Source organism: Zerene cesonia, chromosome 5 (assembly GCF_012273895.1).
Source record: "Zerene cesonia ecotype Mississippi chromosome 5, Zerene_cesonia_1.1, whole genome shotgun sequence".
Lineage (NCBI taxonomy): Eukaryota > Metazoa > Arthropoda > Insecta > Lepidoptera > Pieridae > Zerene > Zerene cesonia.
In genome coordinates this window covers 2,203,040-2,225,815 of record NC_052106.1, presented here as the reverse complement: position 1 = coordinate 2,225,815, position 22,776 = coordinate 2,203,040, and the positions used below count along the sequence as shown (strand labels likewise).

General features: G+C 32.3%; 4 protein-coding genes across 4 annotated transcripts in view; 1 reads left to right on the top strand and 3 right to left on the bottom strand.

Moving 5' to 3' along the window:
- Positions 1-6,408, bottom strand: part of LOC119840163 (beta-1,4-N-acetylgalactosaminyltransferase bre-4-like) — a 7,977-nt gene extending 1,569 nt beyond the window's left edge. The window contains exons 1-6 of the mRNA XM_038366676.1: positions 6,384-6,408; positions 4,953-5,085; positions 4,395-4,492; positions 3,802-3,982; positions 2,328-2,450; positions 2,019-2,114 (exon numbers count right to left, since the gene is read on the bottom strand). Of these exons, the coding sequence (XP_038222604.1) occupies positions 2,019-2,114; positions 2,328-2,450; positions 3,802-3,982; positions 4,395-4,492; positions 4,953-5,085; positions 6,384-6,408 (656 nt within the window). The remainder of the gene's footprint in view (positions 1-2,018; positions 2,115-2,327; positions 2,451-3,801; positions 3,983-4,394; positions 4,493-4,952; positions 5,086-6,383) is intronic.
- Positions 6,409-12,184: 5,776 nt separating this feature from the next.
- Positions 12,185-17,684, bottom strand: LOC119840162 (sperm flagellar protein 2-like). Its single transcript, XM_038366675.1, has 2 exons — positions 14,368-17,684; positions 12,185-14,225 (listed from the first exon to the last, which is right to left on the bottom strand). Exons 1-2 carry the CDS (start codon positions 17,682-17,684, stop codon positions 12,185-12,187), a joined length of 5,358 nt encoding a protein of 1,785 aa, XP_038222603.1.
- Positions 17,685-17,997: 313 nt separating this feature from the next.
- Positions 17,998-20,639, top strand: LOC119840124. The gene is made up of 2 exons (XM_038366638.1): positions 17,998-18,139; positions 18,223-20,639. Exons 1-2 carry the CDS (start codon positions 18,113-18,115, stop codon positions 18,691-18,693), a joined length of 498 nt encoding a protein of 165 aa, XP_038222566.1. The 5' UTR covers positions 17,998-18,112; the 3' UTR covers positions 18,694-20,639.
- A 555-nt stretch (positions 20,640-21,194) lies between these two features.
- LOC119840095 (coiled-coil domain-containing protein 47) overlaps positions 21,195-22,776 on the bottom strand; it is a 5,931-nt gene continuing 4,349 nt past the window's right edge. Inside the window, exons 9-11 of the mRNA XM_038366603.1 lie at positions 22,293-22,446; positions 21,732-21,866; positions 21,195-21,405 (exon numbers count right to left, since the gene is read on the bottom strand). Of these exons, the coding sequence (XP_038222531.1) occupies positions 21,301-21,405; positions 21,732-21,866; positions 22,293-22,446 (394 nt within the window). The 3' untranslated portion in view covers positions 21,195-21,300. The remainder of the gene's footprint in view (positions 21,406-21,731; positions 21,867-22,292; positions 22,447-22,776) is intronic.

The window sequence follows — 22,776 nt, the reverse complement described above, 5'->3', positions numbered from 1 at the left end:
AAATATACATACCTACATACACATACATACACATAAAGTGAAACAAGAAAAATAAAACGAAGAAAAACAATGGCTGGCCACGTCAGCAAGGAGTACAGAAAAATAGCGAACATACACACACACACACACACACACACACTACAGTAGAGAAAAGTAGTGATCTTTTAATAAAATTTTAAAAGAATTAAGCGTTTTAGCGCGTCGAATATTCTCCGGTAGAGCATTCCATAGTTGAATAGCTCGGACAGTGAAAGAATTATTGAAAAAATTTGAACGATGGATAGGTGTACTAAGTAATAAAAGGTTGGAAGAATGAAGAGAGATGGAACCACTAGAGCTTAAGTAAACGAAGTTATCCTTTAAGTACGATGGTGTCTTAGGGCTCAACAGAATGCAGTATAGAAGATGCAACAAATGAGTATCCCGGCAATAACGAATACGAAGCCAATGTAACCGTTTCCTAAATTCCGAAACATGGTCAAATTTTCGTAGTCCGAAGATAAATCTAATACAGAAATTTTGAAGCTTCTCAAGGGTGTCAAGTTGGCTTTCACGAATATCAGGGTAGCAGGAGTCAGAAAAATCAAGGAGAGGAAGGAGAAGTGATTGAGCCAACACAATTTTGGTTGAGATTCGAAGGAAGTTGCGTAAGCGCCGTAAGGAAAAAGCGGAGGAAAAGACCCTTTTTTGCACTTGCTTTATTTGTTCAACCCAAGAAAACTTTGGTCAAGTGTCAAACCGAGATTTTTAACCTGACTGCTGTAAGTCCAGTCAATTTTTGACAGTAATTGCTTACTTCCGAATATAATTGCCTTGGTCTTGATTGGATTGACTACTAAGCCATGAGTTTTACTCCATCTGACAATTGCTGCGAGGTCAGTGTTAACTTGAGAAATCGCTTCAGGTAGTTCAAGTAGTGATGCATGTTTGTATAATTGGAAATCGTCCGCATACATGTGGTAAGATGACATAATATTATTGGAAATGGAGATATCCTATTAGCCTGATAAAAATCAGGATTATATAATTTCGTACGTTAACTCTGTATAAGAGCAATGCTTTTTTTATATCATAGCGGGAAACTGAGCTGGTGGTTCGCCTGATGGTAAGCGATCACCACCGCCCATGAACATTCACGAAGGTAGTGCCTCTGCGTATACGCTGTCCGCTTTTATGGAAAAGAAAGGATTAACGACTGGAAAGAAGAAATGGATTAGCCCAATTCGTCCCGACTACCACAATAAACATTGACAATTAAGTCAATTGTATAGTTGAAACCATTGAAACTTACTATATCTGTTATTTATATTGAAAAACTGGTTTATATTGAAATCAAGAACAGTTAACAAATTGTGAAAGAACTGAAGCAAAATAAATCACCACATAATTGCGGTACTTGCCTATGCTCTATTTACATACACTATCGAGTCAGTGCACATGCAAGAGAAAGGTCTAGAACTTATTATACGATTACACCACCGAAACGTTACAGCATAATTACATATTAGGAATTTGTACACAAACACCTACCGATAAGGCAACATGTGATGCATCAGTGTTTCAAATTGCAGATAACTTACAATAAATGACTGATATTCCCGCTATTATTGGTGAATAGCATATCACAGATAACATAAATATCGTCATTCATAACGCGAATGGTTGATAAACTATATATTTCAATTAAGTACATATAGATTGACCAGTGATGTTTAGAAAAATGTGTTATCTCATTTTAATGAATTGGTCGGAGCAGCTGTGTTTGAATTATTTATAATTGTTATTCCTATAGACAACATGCAAACCCGTTCCGCAGATGTTTTGGCGGTTTCAAAGAATTAGTTAATAAATTACTTTTATTCTTTTTTTTATATTTTACTATTAAAGGCGATGGAATGAGAAAGGAAGGTGTGTCTCGAAATGATAATTGATCAGATAGGACAAAACAAATATATTTCGCGGGAATATTGTTTTTCCAGCGTTCGTTTCTTTTATGGTTACATTTTAAAGTTACGTACCTGTCTTTGTTTCGACTTTGTCCAAGATGTGGAAGAGACGTGTAGCGCGCTATCTTTTTATCGTATTTTACCACTGGATAACCGAAGTCCTGTAACCTGTTACATACGTTTTAAGACAATACAATATTTTTATAATCTTATTTTTCTTTCTTCCTTGCTGCTAGTGTGGAAGAAATAAAAGCTATATTAGTGTACTATGAATATAAGACATTTTCTCTAATACAACAAAAATATCCCCCATTTGTCTCTTATTTTTATCCATTACAACTGTATGTAGAACACAACTAATTCAGTTTCGTATTTACATACCTTCTAAAAAGGTCATTGTCCTCGCCACCCCAGCCCCAGTAGTCGTTGGAATAACCATTCACATTTTTAAATTGCTTGACATCCGTAGCGGACACACCGCCGAATAGGGTGCGCGATTTTGGGCTAGAAAATTCATGAAAATCATGATGTCACGAAGAGTCATAATAAATTAGGACTACAACAAAAAAAAAACACACGCCTCCTATAAACGCCTCCCATTTGTTTTTTTCTAAAAAAGATTCCTAGCTAGATCGATTTATCGCCCCCGAAACCCCATATATATACTAAATTTCATGAAAATCGTTGGAGCCGATTCCGAGATTCCAATTGTATATATATATATATATATATATATATATATACAATTACATTGTATATATATATATACAAGAATTGCTCGTTTAAAGATATAAGATATAGGTACGTACTTATTCTTAGTTAATTATATGTATGTATCAATCTCACCAATATTATTAACTAGTTATCATTATATTCTGAGTGTGGTATTGAAAAGTAGATATATCCTATCCTACTAATATCATAAATGCGAAAGTTTGTAAGGATGTGTGTGTGTGTGTGATTGTTGCTCTTTCACGCAAAGACTACTGAACCGATTGCAATGATATGTGGTACGTAGACACAGTTGTCTACTCACGTTATTACAGTTGTCCAGTGATAACTGGAATAACATATAGGCAACTTTTTATACCGATATTCCTACAGGATATAGACTTATGCGAGTGAAACCGCGGGCGTAGCTAGAATGTTATAATATCCCCTACTCAAATAATACAGCAAATTCTTTATAACGTCTTATCGTTGTTAGTATAGAGCCATATTGTATATTACTAGAGCCACTGTACATACATCAATATATTGAAAATGCTCATTTACATATTTAATACAATATAAGCAATTAATCAAATAATTATTCAATATGTATCTTTAGTAAATATTTACACAATGAAAACAAGTGGTACCTTCGGATAAACACTATTCGTAATATCAATTAAAAACTTTTATCACTTACAAGTAACAACTGTGTCCTCATTCCGAAACATCTACTTATTAAATAATAATAATAAGTAACCAAAGTTACATTTAAGACTGTTGGCGCATTTGTACTTGTACAAACGCTGTTTTGCCTTACTCTTATCATTGATGGGTATGAAAAATGATGGCCGATTCTCAGACCTACCCGATCCTCGCAAAAATTTCATGAGAATCGATCCAGCTGTTTCGTAGGTGTATGGTAACTAACATTGTGGCACGAGAATTTTATATAATATGTAGATAGACAAAGTCGTCGTATTTGTCTGTTACGCTTTTTGCATCACAAATCGACCACAGCATGGATTATGGTGAAATTTGGCATTTACCTGTTTTTTGTTGGAATAGAAAGCATGCCCGTGGTTCACTGAGACTTATCATTTAATATTTAGGTTATTTATTTAATCTAGTGTTAAATACCCACTTCTTGTCATCAACAATGTTCCCACACATATTCCTCGGCCAAATCGGACAAGTATACAGTATCTCTTCATTCAGCGGGAGCAAATCTACGTCATGGAATATCACGCAACACCAATCGCCAAGTTTCATCATTTCTAGGAAACCGGCGTTGAAAAGTCGTCCTCTGTTGAATAAATCCTGACCTGTCAAATGTATACAACATACAAACAAATTGTTTTTTTTATCGTTCATTCTGGAAAAATACACGGCCTGGTTTGCTTTGATTAAAAAACTATGATCATGTATTACAGATGTTATCTGTGGTAATAGCGATAGTAATTTCATATAATATAAAATAACAACATACTTTTTATTACATACTACAGTCTAGTAGATGCATTTAACTTAAGCATATAAAAACTGTCTTGCCATTGCCATTGCTACGTTGGAACTACATCAATTTCAAATATACGGATACTGGATACTGGATACTCTGGATACTGGATATATGCACTGGTTAGTCAAAACCGTCGGTTTGTTATTTTTTTATTTATTACGATCCAATTGGTCCGCGAAGTTTACAAAAATCAATAAAATGGACAGGAAATAAAATACCTGCTTGTTCTATAATAAATATTCTGTACTGCAATTTTTGTTTTATCAAAAAGGGGTGGATGTTATAAATAAAAATCGGAAGATGCGTCGCTCGATCTCTGCAAGAAAAAAAAAACGTATGTATATATGTTAATAATAGTAAGAATAAGAGTTTATAAATTTGTATTGAATGAATAGCATATCTTTCGCTAAGGCACAAGCCGAAGAATAAATCCTTCTTTAGAATGACGCTAGGTTACTTTTAATTTATGTTCAATTTAGAAACGTAGAAACTACCCCACAATTTACTTATTGTTTTTCCTTTGTTAATACCTTACTTTTAAAGCTGAGCGAGACAACATGATTGTGAATAGTTGTGTTTCTCTGTATTTACAATTATATCATTTCATTTTATTTTAAAATAATCAACGAAACTTCGAACTTTCGAATGACGGATTTATTAAAAATAAAATCCCTTGATTAAAATATAATAATTTCAGAAATAAATGTCTTTCGCCATAAGCGTAAAATAAATTTACTTTTCCTATCATAATTATCTATGTTATTATCTTTTCTTACCTATATGGAACTAATATGCCAACTTTGTTCCTGGTTTGGCAGTCTATAGGAGCATAATATCCTCCTTTTTGAACGTTAGGATAAACTTTTTCCAGAACATTCGTCATCACCAACTTTTTAACAGTTACTTGACCTATAATTTCATTTAAACACAATTCATTTGACAAATAGAAGCTTACACGCAAGTGGATAACAATAGATGTTGATGAAATTGAAAACTACATTTTTAACCCTCAATATGGACTATGCGCAAGATGATTCATATTTATTTGAACATTGAACGGCTAAAACACTTTTTTTTTCAAATTCATCTTAATATATCAAATTGTACAAATCTTGGATAAATGCCGACTAAAAGATGCATGATGTTTTCATATCCGCAGAGGAATAGAATAATTAAAATACATAATTATAAGTTCATTTATGTAGTCTGCCCTGACTTCTTCCATACGTACAATATACATGATACATATATAGCTCTTAGCTCTTTTACTGCACTCAGGGATCACGTACATATTTAGTTACAGAGAATTTTCATAGACAGTCCAGTAGCTTTGAAGATAAGTGCGTGCATACAAACAAACAAGCTCTTCAGCGTTATATTATTAGTATAGAATTATAGATATTTCTTTCCATAAATATAGTTAATATAAGATATAGTTAATTCAAATAACCATAAACTACGATATTTCCAATTCAGAATGAATATAGTTTACTATCAGTATTAATATTTAAATACTGAATGTTAGGTACCCCTAGACGTAAAACCATATTCAAGCTGCAAAATAATTATCAATAACAATTGTAACAATTTCAGAACGAAGTCACAAATAAAATAAACATATAATTAACTAGCTGCGACCCGCGGTTTCACCCGCGTAAGTCCGTATCCCGTAGGAATATCGGGATAAAAAGTTGCCTATATGTTATTCCAGTTGTCCAGCTATCTACGTACCAAATTTCATTGCAATCGGTTCAGTAGCTTTTGCGTGAAAGAGCAACAAACACACACACATCCTTACAAACTTTCGCATTTATAATATTAGTAGAATAGATATTAGTAGTAGGATTTACTGTCTTACCGAAACTAGTCGTGTTGATGTGACATATTGGCAGTTTCTCTGAAGGCTTTGTTTCTGCAAACTTAACTTTACAAAGAAATATTAAAAAAAGGTAAAAATTAGTCACAAAATCACAGTTAGATATGGAAGCTTTTTTTGTTTTTGAGACGTACCTTTAAAATTTTATAACATTTACTATATAAGCGTAAAAGTACCTTCCACAAAACTGTATTGTTAAAAACATAAGAGAACTTCGTATCGATAGTTTAAATTTCATGATATTTGGTTTTCGCGCGAAAGATTAAGAAACATCCATAGATTATCACAAACATTCGCATGTATAATTTTATATAGAACAAATTTTACTTACTGTTTTCAACACTAACGTTATCCATTCGAGTATTCATGTATTTTACAATGAGAAACAAAACGATGATTAAGAACAATGATATTATAACTAAAAATCTCTGTTTATTAAGATCACGATCGTTTGATTCTTTTAGAAGACATTCTGTTAGAGAAGCCGGAGCTCGTTCTTTTTCTAAAATAAAAAATCATATAAACATATCCATTTTTAACCGTTTCGTTTCGTTTTTGTGAAATCCCAGAACTTTATGTTTTGGTCTGAAAATGTCGTCGTACCAGTAAGTATCTAAATAATAAATTGACGAGTAACTATTTGATCGTATAAAGATTAAGTAACGCAATTAATTTTCGGGTTTGATTTGAATGTTTATCGATTGCAACGTATAATTTATTTTTTTAATGCCTTAAGCGGGCAACTGAGCTGGAAACGCCAGCTGATGCTAATGCTGATGGTAAGCGATCACCACCGCCCCTGAATATTCGCAGAGGACTACCTATGATCAGATGCACTAGCATCTGCGTATGCGTTACCCGTGTTTAAGGAAAGAATTGATGACAGGAAAGAAGGAATGGATAGGGAAGGATAAGGAAAAGGAAATGAGCCTCCGGCCTCCCATATGTTAATTGTATAAAAGTGAATAATGTATTACCTACTTAACTAAGATATTGCTATTATTTGTAATATGTATACTTACTGCCAGGCTTTCTTTTCCTCAAAACAAAGATAAGAAACTTTCGCAACGGCAAGTATGATAGCATGATCGCTATTCATCATGTGAAACTAAACTGCTTTACGTATATTAACGTCGTAAGAAAATGTGGATGTTGTGTTTTCGCATCCTTCCCGCCATAAACAAATATTTTAGCGAGTGTTTTCCTGATCGTATCGCCGGCTTCCTATGCGATTACAAAAAAAAATATTTTTAATTAAGAATTCACAATTTGTTACAGTTTTTATAAGTAGATAGTTATACACTATGTTCGTTACTCTGTATTATTATTTATCATAATTCATTTCTACAAAAAAGTAGGTACACCGACGTCCTTAGGGGAGATACCACTGCTGGTGGAAGATACCACAAAGTCTTGAAGGGGACCAAATGATAATAATTTCATCTTTCATTTTCTATCAAGCAGAGAAGAATCATTTTTAATTTTTAGTTTTATAGCATTGAAATGCTTTATAAATGAGAAATTTTGAAAGAATAGAAAAAAAGGCACCCTTAGGCACATGAAAACCGAAAGAGTAGAATAAATTTGATTACTGTGGCAGGATCACGGGTGGCCGAGAGGCTAGGCGTTGCTACGGTTAGGCAAGATACGCAGGTTCGAATCCTGCCTCGTGATCAAATTTTTTCTATTCTTTCAAAATTTCTCAGAGAAGAATCATGTCAATCGTTTAAAAATCCGGAGAAATTATCCAGCATCAAAACCAAAAAAAAATCCGTTGAATTGGCAACATCCTTCGTTTTTAGGACGTCGGTAGGTAAAGGATAAACCTCTAAAATCGGCTTGTCATATTTGATTTATCGCATAATAAGAATCTATGTAAGTTTCATGTGATAGCAGATTAACTCAATTTTCTCTGGATTCCCTGAATTCCATTTCAGTATTATTACATTTTCCTTCATGAGAATAATCAGCGTTACATTAATTAAATTATAACAATGCTTTTCCGTTACAATGTCTGCTCAATTACTAACCGAAATGTCTTATATAATTTCACTCCCGCGAATTGTAAAGGCGTTGTGACTATGAAAACGCTAATCACGGTAATTAGTTATTGGGTCTACAACAATTGGGGTTCATTTGTAATTAAACATAGAATTTACAATAGCTAGAAAGGTATTCTAAATATATACATTCCTCTATACTGTACGATTACGCACCCCAAATCATTTTACTAAGACACGTAAGTCGTATATAATCTTTATTAAATTCATCAATTACATATTAAAATCGTTTTTTGAAATCATATTTTTTTCCGTCATTACACTGGCTCATTGCTATAGATACATTGTATATCAACAATAAAGAAAAACAATAACATAAGTCTTTTTTTCGGCCTCTTAAAACTTATAAACTACACATGGGATAGAGATTACCATTTAGTCGATATTGAAAATTAATAAAAATGTTCAAAAACGAAAATAAGTTCGCGTTTAAATTTAAAATCTTATGCATTTGTCCAAAAAGTTCCAAACGGGCGGGAAAAAACACATTCATTTTCATTTTATCTGTATTTTTAATGCTCATAATTTACGAGATGGGACATTATTCAAAGAAAATAATACCCTTACACAGCACGGAAAGATTTCGTAAGTGTTGTTTTAGAAATACTTTTTTGTTTCTTACTAAATATCTTATAATTATTAATTTCTTTTAAATCTTGAGCCTATAAATAAACTGCATGGTTTATTTTTCTATATTTGTGCAAAATTTAAACATACAAAGACACCTTTCATAATTCGTCATGAAACCTTTCCTTATCCCTTACCGAGTAAAAACAAGCAATGGATTTGACCTCCCTCTAACCATAAACTAATGTTTTGGGCGGCGATGATCGTTTACCGTGAGGCTCGGTTCCCCGCTAACACCTAAAGAGAATGAACATTATCTTCTTTTTAAAATATAACTGATGATGAGATGTTTCATTTCAATTGCAGCATTCGTGATGACCTATAAAAAATTCAAGGCTTATAAATACTTTTTAGGAAATTTAGGTAAGACGCATTCTATATGTACCAATAGTTACATACAGTTCAACAAACTTATTGTTTGACTCTATTGAAATCGCGTTTTGTTTTAGGTGCATCAGAAGCAATTCACTATTCTACTGACATACCTACATGCATGTTAAACGTATCATCGTTGGGTAAGCTTGTATTGGACTTATATAACATAATCCCGTATAATTTCACTTTGAGTATTAAAAAGCAAGTTAATAAATAATAAGCATAAACGATATGTACGTATATAACTATAGTGAATTCCCTCATTTATAAGGTATAGAGATGCATTTTACATTCGTTTAATTGATCGATATTCTTTACGGACACTTAAAAGAGATTATAGACATTTATTTCATTTATCTATATATTATACTCTATATTACAAACTAAATATGCCCAGCATATATGAATTGATCACAAGTTTCATCTAGTGGATACATTGATTCGTTTCCTTAATCGATTTTTTTTCACAAATAATAAGTAAATTGAGATTTTAATACGGAAGCTAGTTAGCAAATTTATAAATGCGTCTAATCGTCAAGCCTGTCCTTGATGTTGTTGATTTTCCTCTGACTATCAACTAAGTAGAAATACTAATCCCGGGTGCCTTCAATTTGAAAGAGATTTTTTGTCTCTATAACTGATAACGAAAATAACAATAAGTATGTTTTTATAACATACAATTTCATAGCGTATTTGCCCATGTGTAGTTGGTTGAATAGTTATTTATAAACTAACAACTTACAAAACTTTCTGACAGAAAATATAATAAAGAAACATAAACCTCTATAAAATTGATTTATGTTCCTTTTAAATTAATTTATCGTTCTACTTTATTTATATTACATTACAAAGACCGAATCCAATCATTGAAATTGCGTTTGCATAGCAACTCCGTGAATGGACCTATACCTAATCCATCAGCTAACCCCTTTTAAATATTCCAACACGCAATTCTAACACCTTGCACCATTTAAACATTGTCGATAATCGTGTGGAACGTGAAAATTTACATATCCATTTGCCTAGGTTCAATTTCAGCAAATAAAACCGACTTAAAATTGAAATGGGTGGAAAAGCAATATCGAGATATACGTCCGGGGGGCTTTTATGCGCCCGCCGACTGCCGAGCCAGGCATAAAGTTGCCATTTTAGTGCCTTACAGGTAATTAGGTTCTATGTGTTGGTACTTGATGTTAGTGCTGTGTTACAAATGTATGAACAAAAGCTTTAGTCGCTTGGAAATATTGCTGTTCCATACACTAAACACATTTTCTTGCTATGCAGTAAAACGGGTAACGTTGTAATTGGTACATATATTTTCAGAAATCGAGCAAAAAATTTAGCAATCTTTTTGAACCATATACATCGGTTTTTAATGAAACAGCTATTGCAATACAGAATTTTTGTAATAGAACAGTTTGGTATGTATATTTGAATCGATTCGCAAATCAGCTACAAATAAAAATTTGTTATTACACGTTTCATTTTAGGCACAGAGGGCTTTAACAAAGGTTCCTTGTTCAACATTGGGTTTCTAGAATCCCAGCGTTTTGGAACGTGGCGGTGCTATGTGTTCCACGATGTAGACCTACTTCCACTTGACGAGAGAATACTTTACACGTGTCCAAGGAAGCCCACTCATATGTCATCAGCTGTGGAATCCTTTAAATATGAGTTAGTCTGGTTCCGTAATTTTTGGTTTACCATTTTTTTTAATGGCCTAGGACTTGTTTCAAACGTTAGAATATTGCATTAACATTTAAAATAATTTATATTATAAAAATCAAAATTACTTATTTAGATGAAAACCTCAAAGCGACCTTAATGTTTAATATATCCGACTCGCAGCCGGTCAGTCAGGCAATTTGATAGACAGAGTTAAAAATGCATTTGATGCATAAACCATGAAAGTGAAAATTAGATAAAGAAAACTTTATGAAGATATTCGCGCGCGCTATCGCGTGATAACGAGATATTATACATGCAGACGATGCCGTGGGCGGAAACCTAGTAAATGTACCAAGTATAAACATCAATGATTACAGCTCAATCTGTACGTGCGTGGATCAAAGCGAACATTTTTCATCATATTGCTTTTGAGATTAAAGGAAGTGGGAATTAGACGTATCAGCAGCAATTATTTAAAGATAATATATGAGTAGCTGCTTGGGAGCTGACCTAGCATGGACATAAATTGCAGGCTGCCATACGTGCAACTCTTTGGTGGAGTAACATCGATGACTTCAGATCAATTTGTGGCAGTAAATGGATATTCCAACCGGTATACAGACTGGGGAGGTGAAGATGACGATATGTTTATAAGGTATTTTAAGCTTCCCAATGTAAAATGGGCTTGGCCCATGTAGGAATTCAAAGCAAAAAGTAGTCTCAGGAACTTCGCGGATAAGAACTAACCTATATCCTTTGTTCAAGTGATAAATGGTAAAACTACGTTACGAAGATTCAAAAGTGCTTCTGGAAGAAGTATTATTGCTGTGCAATAATATTTAAAATTCATCAAATATTAGAATTGACGCGAAACCGGAAAAGAACTTACATTCATAATTATTATATTAGCACAGATAGCAATTCCAATAGGTGGGTAATTAGGTGTTAATTAAATTTATGATTTGTATATTTCAGAATACAGGCCTCAAAGCTTCCGGTTTTAAGGTATAACAAAACAATTGGCAAATACGCAGCTCTCCCTCACGAGAGGAATAAGAAAAATAAAAAAAAGTAATGATTACTTGTCTATATATTTTTTTCTCGTTCAAATACTTCACTGTGATTTTCCATCTACATTACTGTTTTAATAACTTCGCTTATATATTTGTTTCAGTCCAAAAAAATTAATGAGCACACGTCGAAAATTTCGGACAGAAGGTCTAACCTCCATAAAATATGTATTAGTAAAATTGAAGAAAAATAAGTTATTCACACATATTTTAGTTGACGTTTATCCAGAGAAATATAATAAACCATCAATCTAAACCTTGATTATTTATTTAAATATGAATGCATTCCTTCAAAAAAAATCAACGCGAAATCTAAATAACAATGACTAAAATTACAAACACACTTTCTTAATTTCTTCATCTAGATTAATCGCGGTGAATTTATGGGCTTTGTGTAATATTTTACAGATGTGTGGCTCACTAACAAATTTAGCTACATAGATGTCTTTGTTATCTGTATCTGTTTGTAATCTAGCCATAGCCTCCTTTACTTGTGCTACATAAGGTGTAACTTTTTCTTCTGGCAACAAATTAAAATGCCAAGGTAGACAAATTTTCAGAACATTCCAAATGACTTCTTGACTCACTGCATAAGCTAAATTAGGATCAGGTTGGGGTTCAATTTTCTCTTCTTCTTGAACCTCTTCCTTTTCTGGTTCTTTCTCTTCGACGACTTCCGTTTCTTCTTCACAGGGTCTACAAATGTAAGTCATTTTTACATCTGTGGCAGATTGTGCCACCTTACTACCGTCAGTAACACTTTTTTGGGTTTTTGGTAAACGAGCACTTTGTGAACTTTCAATTTTCTTAGCTTTAGAACCTCCAGCTTTAGCACCCTTTTTGCCCTTCTTATCTTCAGGGGGCGGCTCGGTATATTCTAACTCTATCAAAGAGGTACCTTCACATGTATTTATAACATTTGTCAAAACTGTATCTAAGAAAAGTATAGAACATTTCAAAGCGCATGCCAAACATTCATCTCTATATTTTTTATCTCTAATTAATTTACAGATTACTTCTTCACATTCTTCAAAGGAAAAACAGATTTTTTTTCCAATACACATTGAAAGTGCCATCGCAAAGCCCTCAATTGGATTTATGCTTTTACAAAAGGCCAACAAAAATGCGGAATAATTCATTAAATTCTCTGCGGTCTCAAAAAGTTCAAATAAAAAATGCTTCACTAAATTATTTCGTAATTGTGCACATTTATCTTCGGGGTCTATTTCGGACTCAAACCATAACTTCTCCTTAATAAAATCATCTCTCTCAATTAATTCCTTTGCTTCTAAATCTCTACAGCGGAATTTTTTACGTACAGTCAATAATTCCTCTGCCGTAGGGAATTGAATATTTAGACAATAAATTAGAAAATCTCTCCAGTCAATATATGCCGTTTCACCAAATAATAAAAATGTTAATTTAGGTACTTGTTCGGGGTCTATGGAACGCCAGCCCTCAGGAAACATTGGGCCTTCGCAATTTTCCTTACCAAAAATAATAAAATCTTGCAATATGTATATGAAGGCTCGTTGCAGGGCAATTCCCTTTGGTGCAATAATTTTTAGCTGTGAACGTAATCGACTCAATTGTGCTACTCTAAACTGTGTTCCTCCAGTATCAGTGGGACCATTATCAGTTTCGGCTATTTCGTCTGGCATAAATTGTAACAGATTAGGATCAATTATAAATTTATCATGTTCCAATATGAGACTTTCGGGAATCTTTTTACCACCCTCTACTGCCATTTGCAAGTACTTACAAAGACGATCAACTGATTGTATTTCATTCAAATAATAATTATTGATATTATTCTGTATGTCCATAAATGCTCCATAAATATTATCATTAAATAACTTCATATCTTTAAAACATTTATATTGCAGAGCAATAATACGCAAATTTGCTCGAAACATTTCACCATTAATGGCCATTGTCCATTCTTCAATGCATTTTAAAGCATTTTGTTTGAAAATTTCTTCTTCGTTTATGGATTCGCTTGACGTGTTTTCATCTTTTTTCTTTGCAACTGGTACGATTTTCGCAATCTCACTATATTCTCGACTTATTATAGATCTATAAGAATCATTTGTATCCTTGATAACTTTTAAGGCAAATTTTACATTATTTTCTATAATCATATTAAATGGATTATTGCTATAATCTATTTCAATGTTTTTTAACTGTAAGTCTTGAAATGCATTTTTAAGTTGACGAAACAACTTATCTTCCCCTCCCTTTTTGCTTCCTGATGTCTCATCAGACTCCCTGTATATCTTAGCTAGATCCTTAGAAGAAAGCCGATCATTTGGAGGCAAACGCTTGAGCATTGCAATATAGAAGTCATGAAATGCTTGAAAAGTAAGAATGGACCTGAAAGAATTAAGAAATCACTCTTTATAATAAAATATTCAGTTTCACATGAATTACTTCTAGACTTTAAATGTTATAGAAGCTACATTTATTCAATTAAATAATTGTTATTTAAACACAATAAAATAAAATTTAATCGTACCTGTTTAATTCAGTTTGCATACAAGATATGTATGTATTCACCATCGTTGTTAACTCTTCTAAAGTCCAATTTTCGCAAATAAGAGCTTGTCTTTGTTTTTCAGCAAAAACTTTTCTCTCGTCACATATTTGATATAATTTAATCTGGAGTTCCTTGATTCGGCAGTGCCATTCGTTTTTTGTTAAATTAACGTCCCTCCAATCATTTTCAAACTCATTGTATTGTTTTTGAAAAGAGCTTACTAAATCTTGTTTCCGAGAAGGTAGGGTTATTATTTGTTCCATTTTATCTTTGATAAATCTCGTGTAAGGTACTACACAATTCATTTGTAATCGTATAGCTAAGAATAATTGCTGCATATCGTGTATGTAAGTTTTTTCAACTTCTTCCCAACAGGTCGCAAGTGCAATTCCAATTATTTCAGAAATAGGTATTTCTCCATAGTCCCAGTCCTCCTCACCTGCTGCAATGTTAATTTCCTCTACGCTCACATTTGATTTGGAAACAGATTTCTCACTGGCTTCATGAATATTTTCTATAGAAATTGTTTTATCATCCTTCAGCTCTTCTTTAGAATCGGGAGCTTTAACAACTGCTAACTCACTAGTCAATGACATTTTACTTATTTTAGATCCATGCCGCATTTTTTCTTTTGATTTACTATTCATGATTTCGGATTTAACTATTTTTGACTTAGTTCGTTTATCTTCAGAAGAGGGAAAATCTAACAGACTCATTACATTTTCACCGAACAGATTATCAGTTGACTTTAACGGCAATGAATAATCACCAATTACATATTTACATATCAGAGCAAGTTGTTCTTTTTCTATGACTTCATAGTACATACTGTAATTTATACCGAGTGCTGCATAAAATCGATCAATAAAATCAGAATTTTCTTCAGTTAAGTCCCAAATCACAACTTCTTGAAGAATATCTTCCGTTTCTTTCAACTTCAAGTAACATGTAAAATAGCTTTCAAATGGCTTTTCAATTCTTTTCTTATGTGGATCATTGACGAGTTTAGAAACTCGAATTTCTTTGTAAGGATCTTTCTCTTCTTTTCGATGTTTTCTTATACTTTCTTCCAGATAAATATCATCACTATCATCCAATTCCCCTTCATCTGGTGGAGCTTTGCCAGAAAATGTTTCTTCGAGTATCTGCGCCTCTCGGTATGTATTTGGATAATTAATTATAACAATTCCATTAATATCGTCTTGATCTTTTACATATTCTACGATCATAGCTGCCAATAAGTACTCAGTTAAGAAATCTCCACTACATAAAGCTTTATAGGCATAGTGACCTAAATCAGCAGCAGTCGATAATGTTATTTCCTCCTCTGGGATGGTTTTAGGAGTTTGTGTTTGCTTAACATTTGCAGGAACTGGTCCCGATATTAAGGAAAGATTTGCTTCACTACTTTTACTTACAGCTTCGTCCTCCGCTTTCATCAATTTTATAATTTCTTTACTTTCCTCTTCCAGCGCGACAGCTATGAACTTATCGAAAGATAAATCTATATCGGTGCAACCAATCATTTCTGTTTTAAATTTTCGGAGGCAAAAATTTATCGCTGCTTCAATTCGCACAACATGTATTTTTCTCGCATTGAGAAGAGTTTGCATTGGAATAGTAATAGATCTATCTGGCAACCCGCGAATTATTGCTTTAGAGGTAAAATCAGGAAGATTAGCAGGGGGTCTTTGAGGTGGATAGGGGTATTTAATTTCAAGTAATGTGTATACCAAATGACCAAGAACTCGGTTGCCTAAATACTCATATTTTCTTTCTTCTGATTCTTGTTCATAATTTGGAATAAGACGTTCTAGAGTCCAAGGATATAAATAATTATGATATTCAGCAAATTCACTTTCATTCAATGCTTCTTGACGATCCAATTCTAGTCTTATTATTTCTTCCTCTTCAGGTATTATTTCTTCTTCGATAGCGGTGTCCTTTAACATATCTTCCATAGGATCCAAAATATCGAAAATAGGTTGTTGCTTGTAATATAACGTTTTCCATTCATGTATAAAATGCTCAGGTATATCATTTTCTAGTAAGCGTTTAAAATAAGCATATTTTGTAGCGTAATCTATTACAGAAAGAACAGTATCATAGCAAATTTCATAGTAGTGCTGGCGTTTTCTTTTCATTTTCTCAGCATATAGCTTTTTATGAAGCATATTTTGTCTTTGCTTTTCAAAATCAATTTCAACGAGACCCAAATTTATTTCTTCTTTCATATTATCTAGAAATTGATTAAATTGCTGAGTTCTTTGCTCAACAAATTCCGATTCACCGGCGATTCTGTTTTTTACTAAATTACGTGCTTGTTGACGAGTTTCCATAATTTGAGTGCCCATCTGTTTTTCAAATTGAGAAATTTTCATAACCTTCTTGGCAAATTCTGTGTCTAGTTTTGATTCTTCCTCTGCTACAGATAAATCCCACAATGAACCACTAATGACGTTTCTTAATTGTTTCTGAAATTCTTCTGAATCTGTTTTCTTATGCATTTTTGAAAACAAATTGTCCATATAATTGTGAGCCCATTCAGAATCAATTAAAGCTTTTTTTCTTTCAACGAATTTTTGATCTAATTCAAGCAATTCTTCATATGAATAATTTTGAAATTTACAAGGATATTTCAGGCAAAATTTATCCATATCTCTTTTATCTTTTTCTGATATTTTTTTAGGTTTATCTCCAGGTAATTTTACTGGTGAAGTAGCGCGTTCTTTTATATCGGCTATAATTTTGGAATATTTATGCCTTACAAAATCGTAGGTATCTTTTACTTGTTGTTCTTTTTTTCTTTGCCATTCAATAAATAACTTCTCGTTCAAAAGTGGTCTAGAGAGATCATCTACAGACACTTCTTTTTCTTCAGAAACTATATCAACTTTAAAACGGTGATTTATTTTTTCAACTAAATTAGAAACCATTTTTCTTTCCCTTTTAATAAAGTCGGTTCTATCTTTTTTATCTAAATGTAGAAATAATTGATAAAAAAGGCGTAGCAAAGTGGAACCTCTTCCATCCATTATATGGTTTAGATCAGTGTCGGTTATATTAATATCGATAAAATGCAACCATTCTTTCAGAAGTTTCCAATTGTTTTTTATTTCGTCTATATTACTACTAGACCGTATATAATAATATTTTTCCTCGTTGATAACATGGTAACTAAGTAGAACTGATGCAATGATATAGCCATCCTTCATCTTTTCTCCGAATTCCACGGCTTCCCATTTAATTGGACGTTGTAAACGTTGTGAAAGCCATTCTTTTAAAACTTCTGCCATTTTGATATCGTTAAAATTCTCGTAAAGCACCTAAAACATTTCAAATAACATTAATTATGATGAACGATAGATTATTTTGTGATGTTATTACGCATATTGTTTTAATTTGTGACATGTATAACACAACCAGTATTCATCAAAACCATTTTTAAGTTTACGGCTTTGATGGAGCGGAATATTATACAAATATTATAGGTGCAAAATAATAAAAAAAGGGTGTGAAATTTGCGTATGTGTATACATAGTAGTATTTAATTCATAATATAATAATCGACGACCTAAAACATAAAGGTGCAAAAAGATCTGTAGTCAGACACTGCGCAATAGAATAACTTTTAAAAAGATATCGCTTATTATGACATTTTTTGTGATGTTTATTTTCACACGGTTTTTGCATTATTTATAAATTTTATTGCAATCGCATCATAATGAAATGCAACGACTACGATAAAAGTGTATGTTGAACAAGTTGTGTGTTTTTAAATATTTTTATTTCAACTGAAAGAAATCTATTAACTGATTCTTCATCGTTTTTCAGAAACCCTGCAATCATAAGAATTTGGATAATTTGGATAAAGCATTGCATGATTTAGGTATGCTCAGTGCAATAACAGAAGCACGTCGAGAATATTTAAAGGAAAGCAAATCAAATTTCAGCGTTATGCGTCTTAACACGAGGTACGTTTCCAACGTGACAGTGGGGTATTGCATGAAAAGAAGTACAAATAAGAGCAGACTTTGCCCATATGTCCTACCAGTCCGGCATCGAACTAAGAGTGAAAACTCGGACGCGATTAGTTGTGATGTGAACGATGACTGCAATTTTAAATATAGTATACTAGAACCATCCACAAGCAGTATGAGGGAGAATATTGATGTCAAAAGTACAAAACGATGTCAGTCGCTCGAAAACCTAAATCTGGTGATAGAGAATCCACCGAAGCCAGAAATATCCCCAGATATGGACTGTGTGTCCACAAGGATCCAAAAATTACAGGTTGATGAATGACATACATAATAATTGTGGTATGGTTGTATTGAAATATGGTATGCAAATAGCTACTAGTTTAGTAAAAGTGTATTTTCAGTGTCCGTTTACCATTTGATGTGAGTGAGTTTATGAAACTTTTGTTCCTAAACCATGAAGTTTTATTAGTATTAATTTTGTTTACGTTGGAGGTTTTGAGTGATTTAGTAATGTTGATAGAAATATTTTGTATCATATTTGTAAGCAATGTGAGTTTAGAAATGCAGTATTCTTTAAATTTGAAAAAATATTTTATAAGTACTTAGCAGTGATGGGTTCAATTGGCAAATAAAAATCTATTTAGTCAATTAATACCAGTGATTAGTGAGTGTAACTGCATTAAGCTTTATTTCATGTTCTTTATTTTACTTGAAAGTTAATATAACATAACTTCACTGAATATTGTTATTTATTTGCAATTTAATATCAAAGTTAAGTTCAAACAAAGAAGCTTTGCTATTATCAATCATTGCTTACATTTACAAGTGAATAAAATACATCTAAATCTATAATAATTATACACCTGAAGTAGTTTTTATATAAAGTTATGAGATATTTATTGTGTTACCTATAAATAACAGAATATGTTCCACAGTCCTGTTGTTATGCTGTAAAATATTTACATTTTTAAGGAAGATTAATAATGATGTATGTTAAATCATTTTACAGTATAGGATAGTGACACAAATGAACAAATTCTTGAAGGCTTCCATTATTTTACTTTTGAGCTAGTTTAAGTTATTAAAAAAATTAACAAGTCTCTTTTAAATTTTAATAGGATCTGATATTTATTCAAAGCTATTTTAGATTTGAGCAAAACCTGTAAATGACTTGTTTTCATTATATTTTATAATTTAAAACATGAGGTCTTTTATGTTTTTTTTATGTTCTTCATCAATGCTTGCATTCAAAATAAATGCATCTGTTCAGTTCAATTATAAAATACTCTTTACCAAGTTATATTTTGCTTTTCCAAATCCATTTAATTATTAGGTTTCTTAAGATGTTATTAATTTTCACAACATCCAAAACTATGATTGCACAGGCAAGATTTTTTATTTCATTGTATTTTTGATAATCACAACACAAGAACTTTGTTTCTACAACATCTTTTATATGAATTTAGAGTCAACATTTAATTTTTGTTATGTTTAATACTCACTCTAGTTCTTACTGAGTAACTTCCTTGAAGTTACATGAGGAAATATCTCAATGCTATTACAAAAATTTATATTGAAACTACATAACTAATTGTAGGCATATACTTACATGTGCTCGAAACTCTCTAAAAATAAAAACAAAGTAAAATTTTAGTTTTACGCATTGAGAATAAGTAGTGAGCAGTTTTCTCACATTAGTTTGTATTGTATTCAAGACACTAATTTAGTTTATATGTCTATGTTTTGTTGGCATTTAAATGCTCATGTTTTTTTTTTTTTAATATTCATTAAAAATTTTAGTGCTAATATTTCTAGATGCTTTCAAGGCAGTAGATATTGTGTGTAGGGTTGCCAACGTCTTGGATTGAGGAATTTTAAACAATGGTTTCTTAACATTTATTCTGAATGAAGGCTGTTATTCCAGACTTAATAAGTTACATCAATAATTTTTCTTGATTTTTATTTTGTTTATAGTGTCTATTACAATTTTATTATATGCAATAAGACTAGACAAGAAGTCAAATGTAAGTCGAGTAAATTTGATTTCCAAAATACACGGAATATGTATCTACTGTAGGAATGGTGTGACTGGCAACCCTAAATGCGAGTGGCATAAGCCATAATTTGAGATCTCACATCACAAAATATAATCAGTGTTATTTATTTTAGTGAGAGTTGGAAGTCATAATGACAATTTGATGGTTGTTAACATTTTTGTTAGTCTCTTATTTAATTATGAGTATTTGAAATAAACATTGCCTATAAGTATATGTTGTTTGATTTAGAACCTTTATTCAATAGTTCAATTATGGTAATCATTCTCTAAGAATAAACTGTTTTACACTCTGTATAAAATAAGATGTTTTTAATTTATAATCTGAGGTTTAACATGGTTAAATTTTTTTTTTTTTTATTTTCCATTGTTCATTGTTTTTTCATACATTTTGTGTAAGATTATCCTTGTTGATTTAGTAATTAGACATATAAAATTTTGTAACTTGAAGTAACAGCTAAAAACGCTTTTTGTAGTAAGGCATATGTGTTGTATCGTTAAATCCTTACTCTATGAGAGGTGAGAAAATAACTGTCTGTCTGCCCTTTCGATAAAACCACTGGACTGATTTGGATGAAATTTGGTAGATAAATAATTTTAGGCCCGAGAAACAATACAGGATAGTTTACATCCCGGAAATCTCAGAGAAACGGGAACTATGGGAGTAAAGCTCTCTGATTGTTTACCATCCCTTCTATGCAGGCGAAGTCACGGGCGGATAGGTGGTAACTGGTAACTTGCATTCAATTTGAAATAAAAACAAAGTTATGTTGAATTTAAATTATTTATTTGCTCTGACTGAATATGAATTAACACTTAGATATAAATTAACAAAATCACTGTAAATAATATTGAATTTATTGCTCTGAGGTAAATTTACATTGCTTTCACTTTAAGTTGCTTCATTTTCGGCGCCTTGCGTTTTTGCTGGCGTTTCTGCTCCTTTAACTCCCAACGGCGTTGCTTCTCTGGATCGTCTTCCTACAAACATATTTACATTTAAAAAATATATGCCATTCGAGAATTCTGCAAAATAAGTACAGACAAACTGATAACAGAATACATTATTAATGCCTATTGTTACCAATACTCAGGGTTTTCATAGCGTGTAAAATTATTTAGTTTACTTAGAGCCATTTCAGTCACTCAATAATATTTTGTCATAAATTTACACTCATTTGATAGAACTGTTATTAAAAAAAAAAGTATATAAGGAAACCATTCATGATTTCATACGCAATGAAATTATATTATCAAGGCTCTTTATGTAAAATAGTTATAAGAAACCGTATAGGCATTTAACTCACGGCCATGATCCTCTCCTTCTCTTGCTTTCTCTTCTCTTCTCTTTTCTGTGCAGCGAGTTCCTGCCTGGCCGCGTGCGCACCTCGCATCCATATTTCAGCAGCCTTCTGGCGACGCTTCTCGCATTTGGCTAGTGCCTGCAAAAATCATTAAAAAGCAAATTGAGTTTATTTTTTAATAGAACCTCACCTAATTTTGTACGGGCGGCCATCTTGGATTTGAAAATAGTCATGGCTGTGAGAGAGTTGTAAAAAAAAATATATTTTGAGGCGGCGACATTCTTTTGCCGATTTTCATCAAACACACGTCAAGCTTATAACACCCCGTTGATTTTTTAGCGTCGAAGGTTAAAAATGGGCTTTTTAATGACTATATATCCTATATTTTAAATATCTCCCTATTGTTGTACCCTTTTATATTTGTTTCATGTCATTACAATAACTTTTATAGCAACTTACTAGTTACTAGTTACGTTACTAGTTAAGGGTATAATAGTATACAAATAATATACAACTGTATTGGGAAATGTGCAAAAAAATAAACTATTAATAAATAAAACCCACCTCCTTGCTGAGATGGAGCCGTTTAATCTTATCCAACAGGTAGAAGACCAGAAGGAGCAAAGGTCTCACTTCCTCACCACCGCCATCTGGACCCAGGGCAAGGCTGACCAGCATCACCTTCTCCGTGTCCGGCGGTTTGGTCACTGTGGTCTCTCTGAAATGTTTCGACATAATTAATAAGCTATATTATAAAAATGACGAACTGGAGAATTTTCTTTTTAACAGATCTGGGTATCATTCTTGTTAAATAAGCTGTTACAAAGTTTCAGTTTAATGTTTGGTTTACGTTTAATGTCGTCGTGGATAACAATCATGGTATTATTATACAAAATATAAAAAAAAATCATTGGATAAACAGTGAAAAATCACACACCGATTCGTTCATCATATGCATTTTTAATCTGTCATAGTACAAAATACGAATGCAATTACGACATCTGTCTGGTGTCCACAAAAGTTTCAATAGTGTGCGTCAAACAGAGCG

Excerpts from the sequence above, each read along its gene's own strand:
- LOC119840162 (XM_038366675.1), bottom strand. The coding sequence starts at position 17,684 with ATGGCAGAAGTTTTAAAAGAATGGCTTTCACAACGTTTACAACGTCCA. Across the intron at positions 14,226-14,367 it reads ATGCAAACTGAATTAAACAG|GTCCATTCTTACTTTTCAAG; the intron begins GTACGATTAAAT and ends TAATTCTTTCAG.
- LOC119840124 (XM_038366638.1), top strand. The coding sequence starts at position 18,113 with ATGAAATGCAACGACTACGATAAAAGT. Across the intron at positions 18,140-18,222 it reads GCAACGACTACGATAAAAGT|AAACCCTGCAATCATAAGAA; the intron begins GTATGTTGAACA and ends ATCGTTTTTCAG.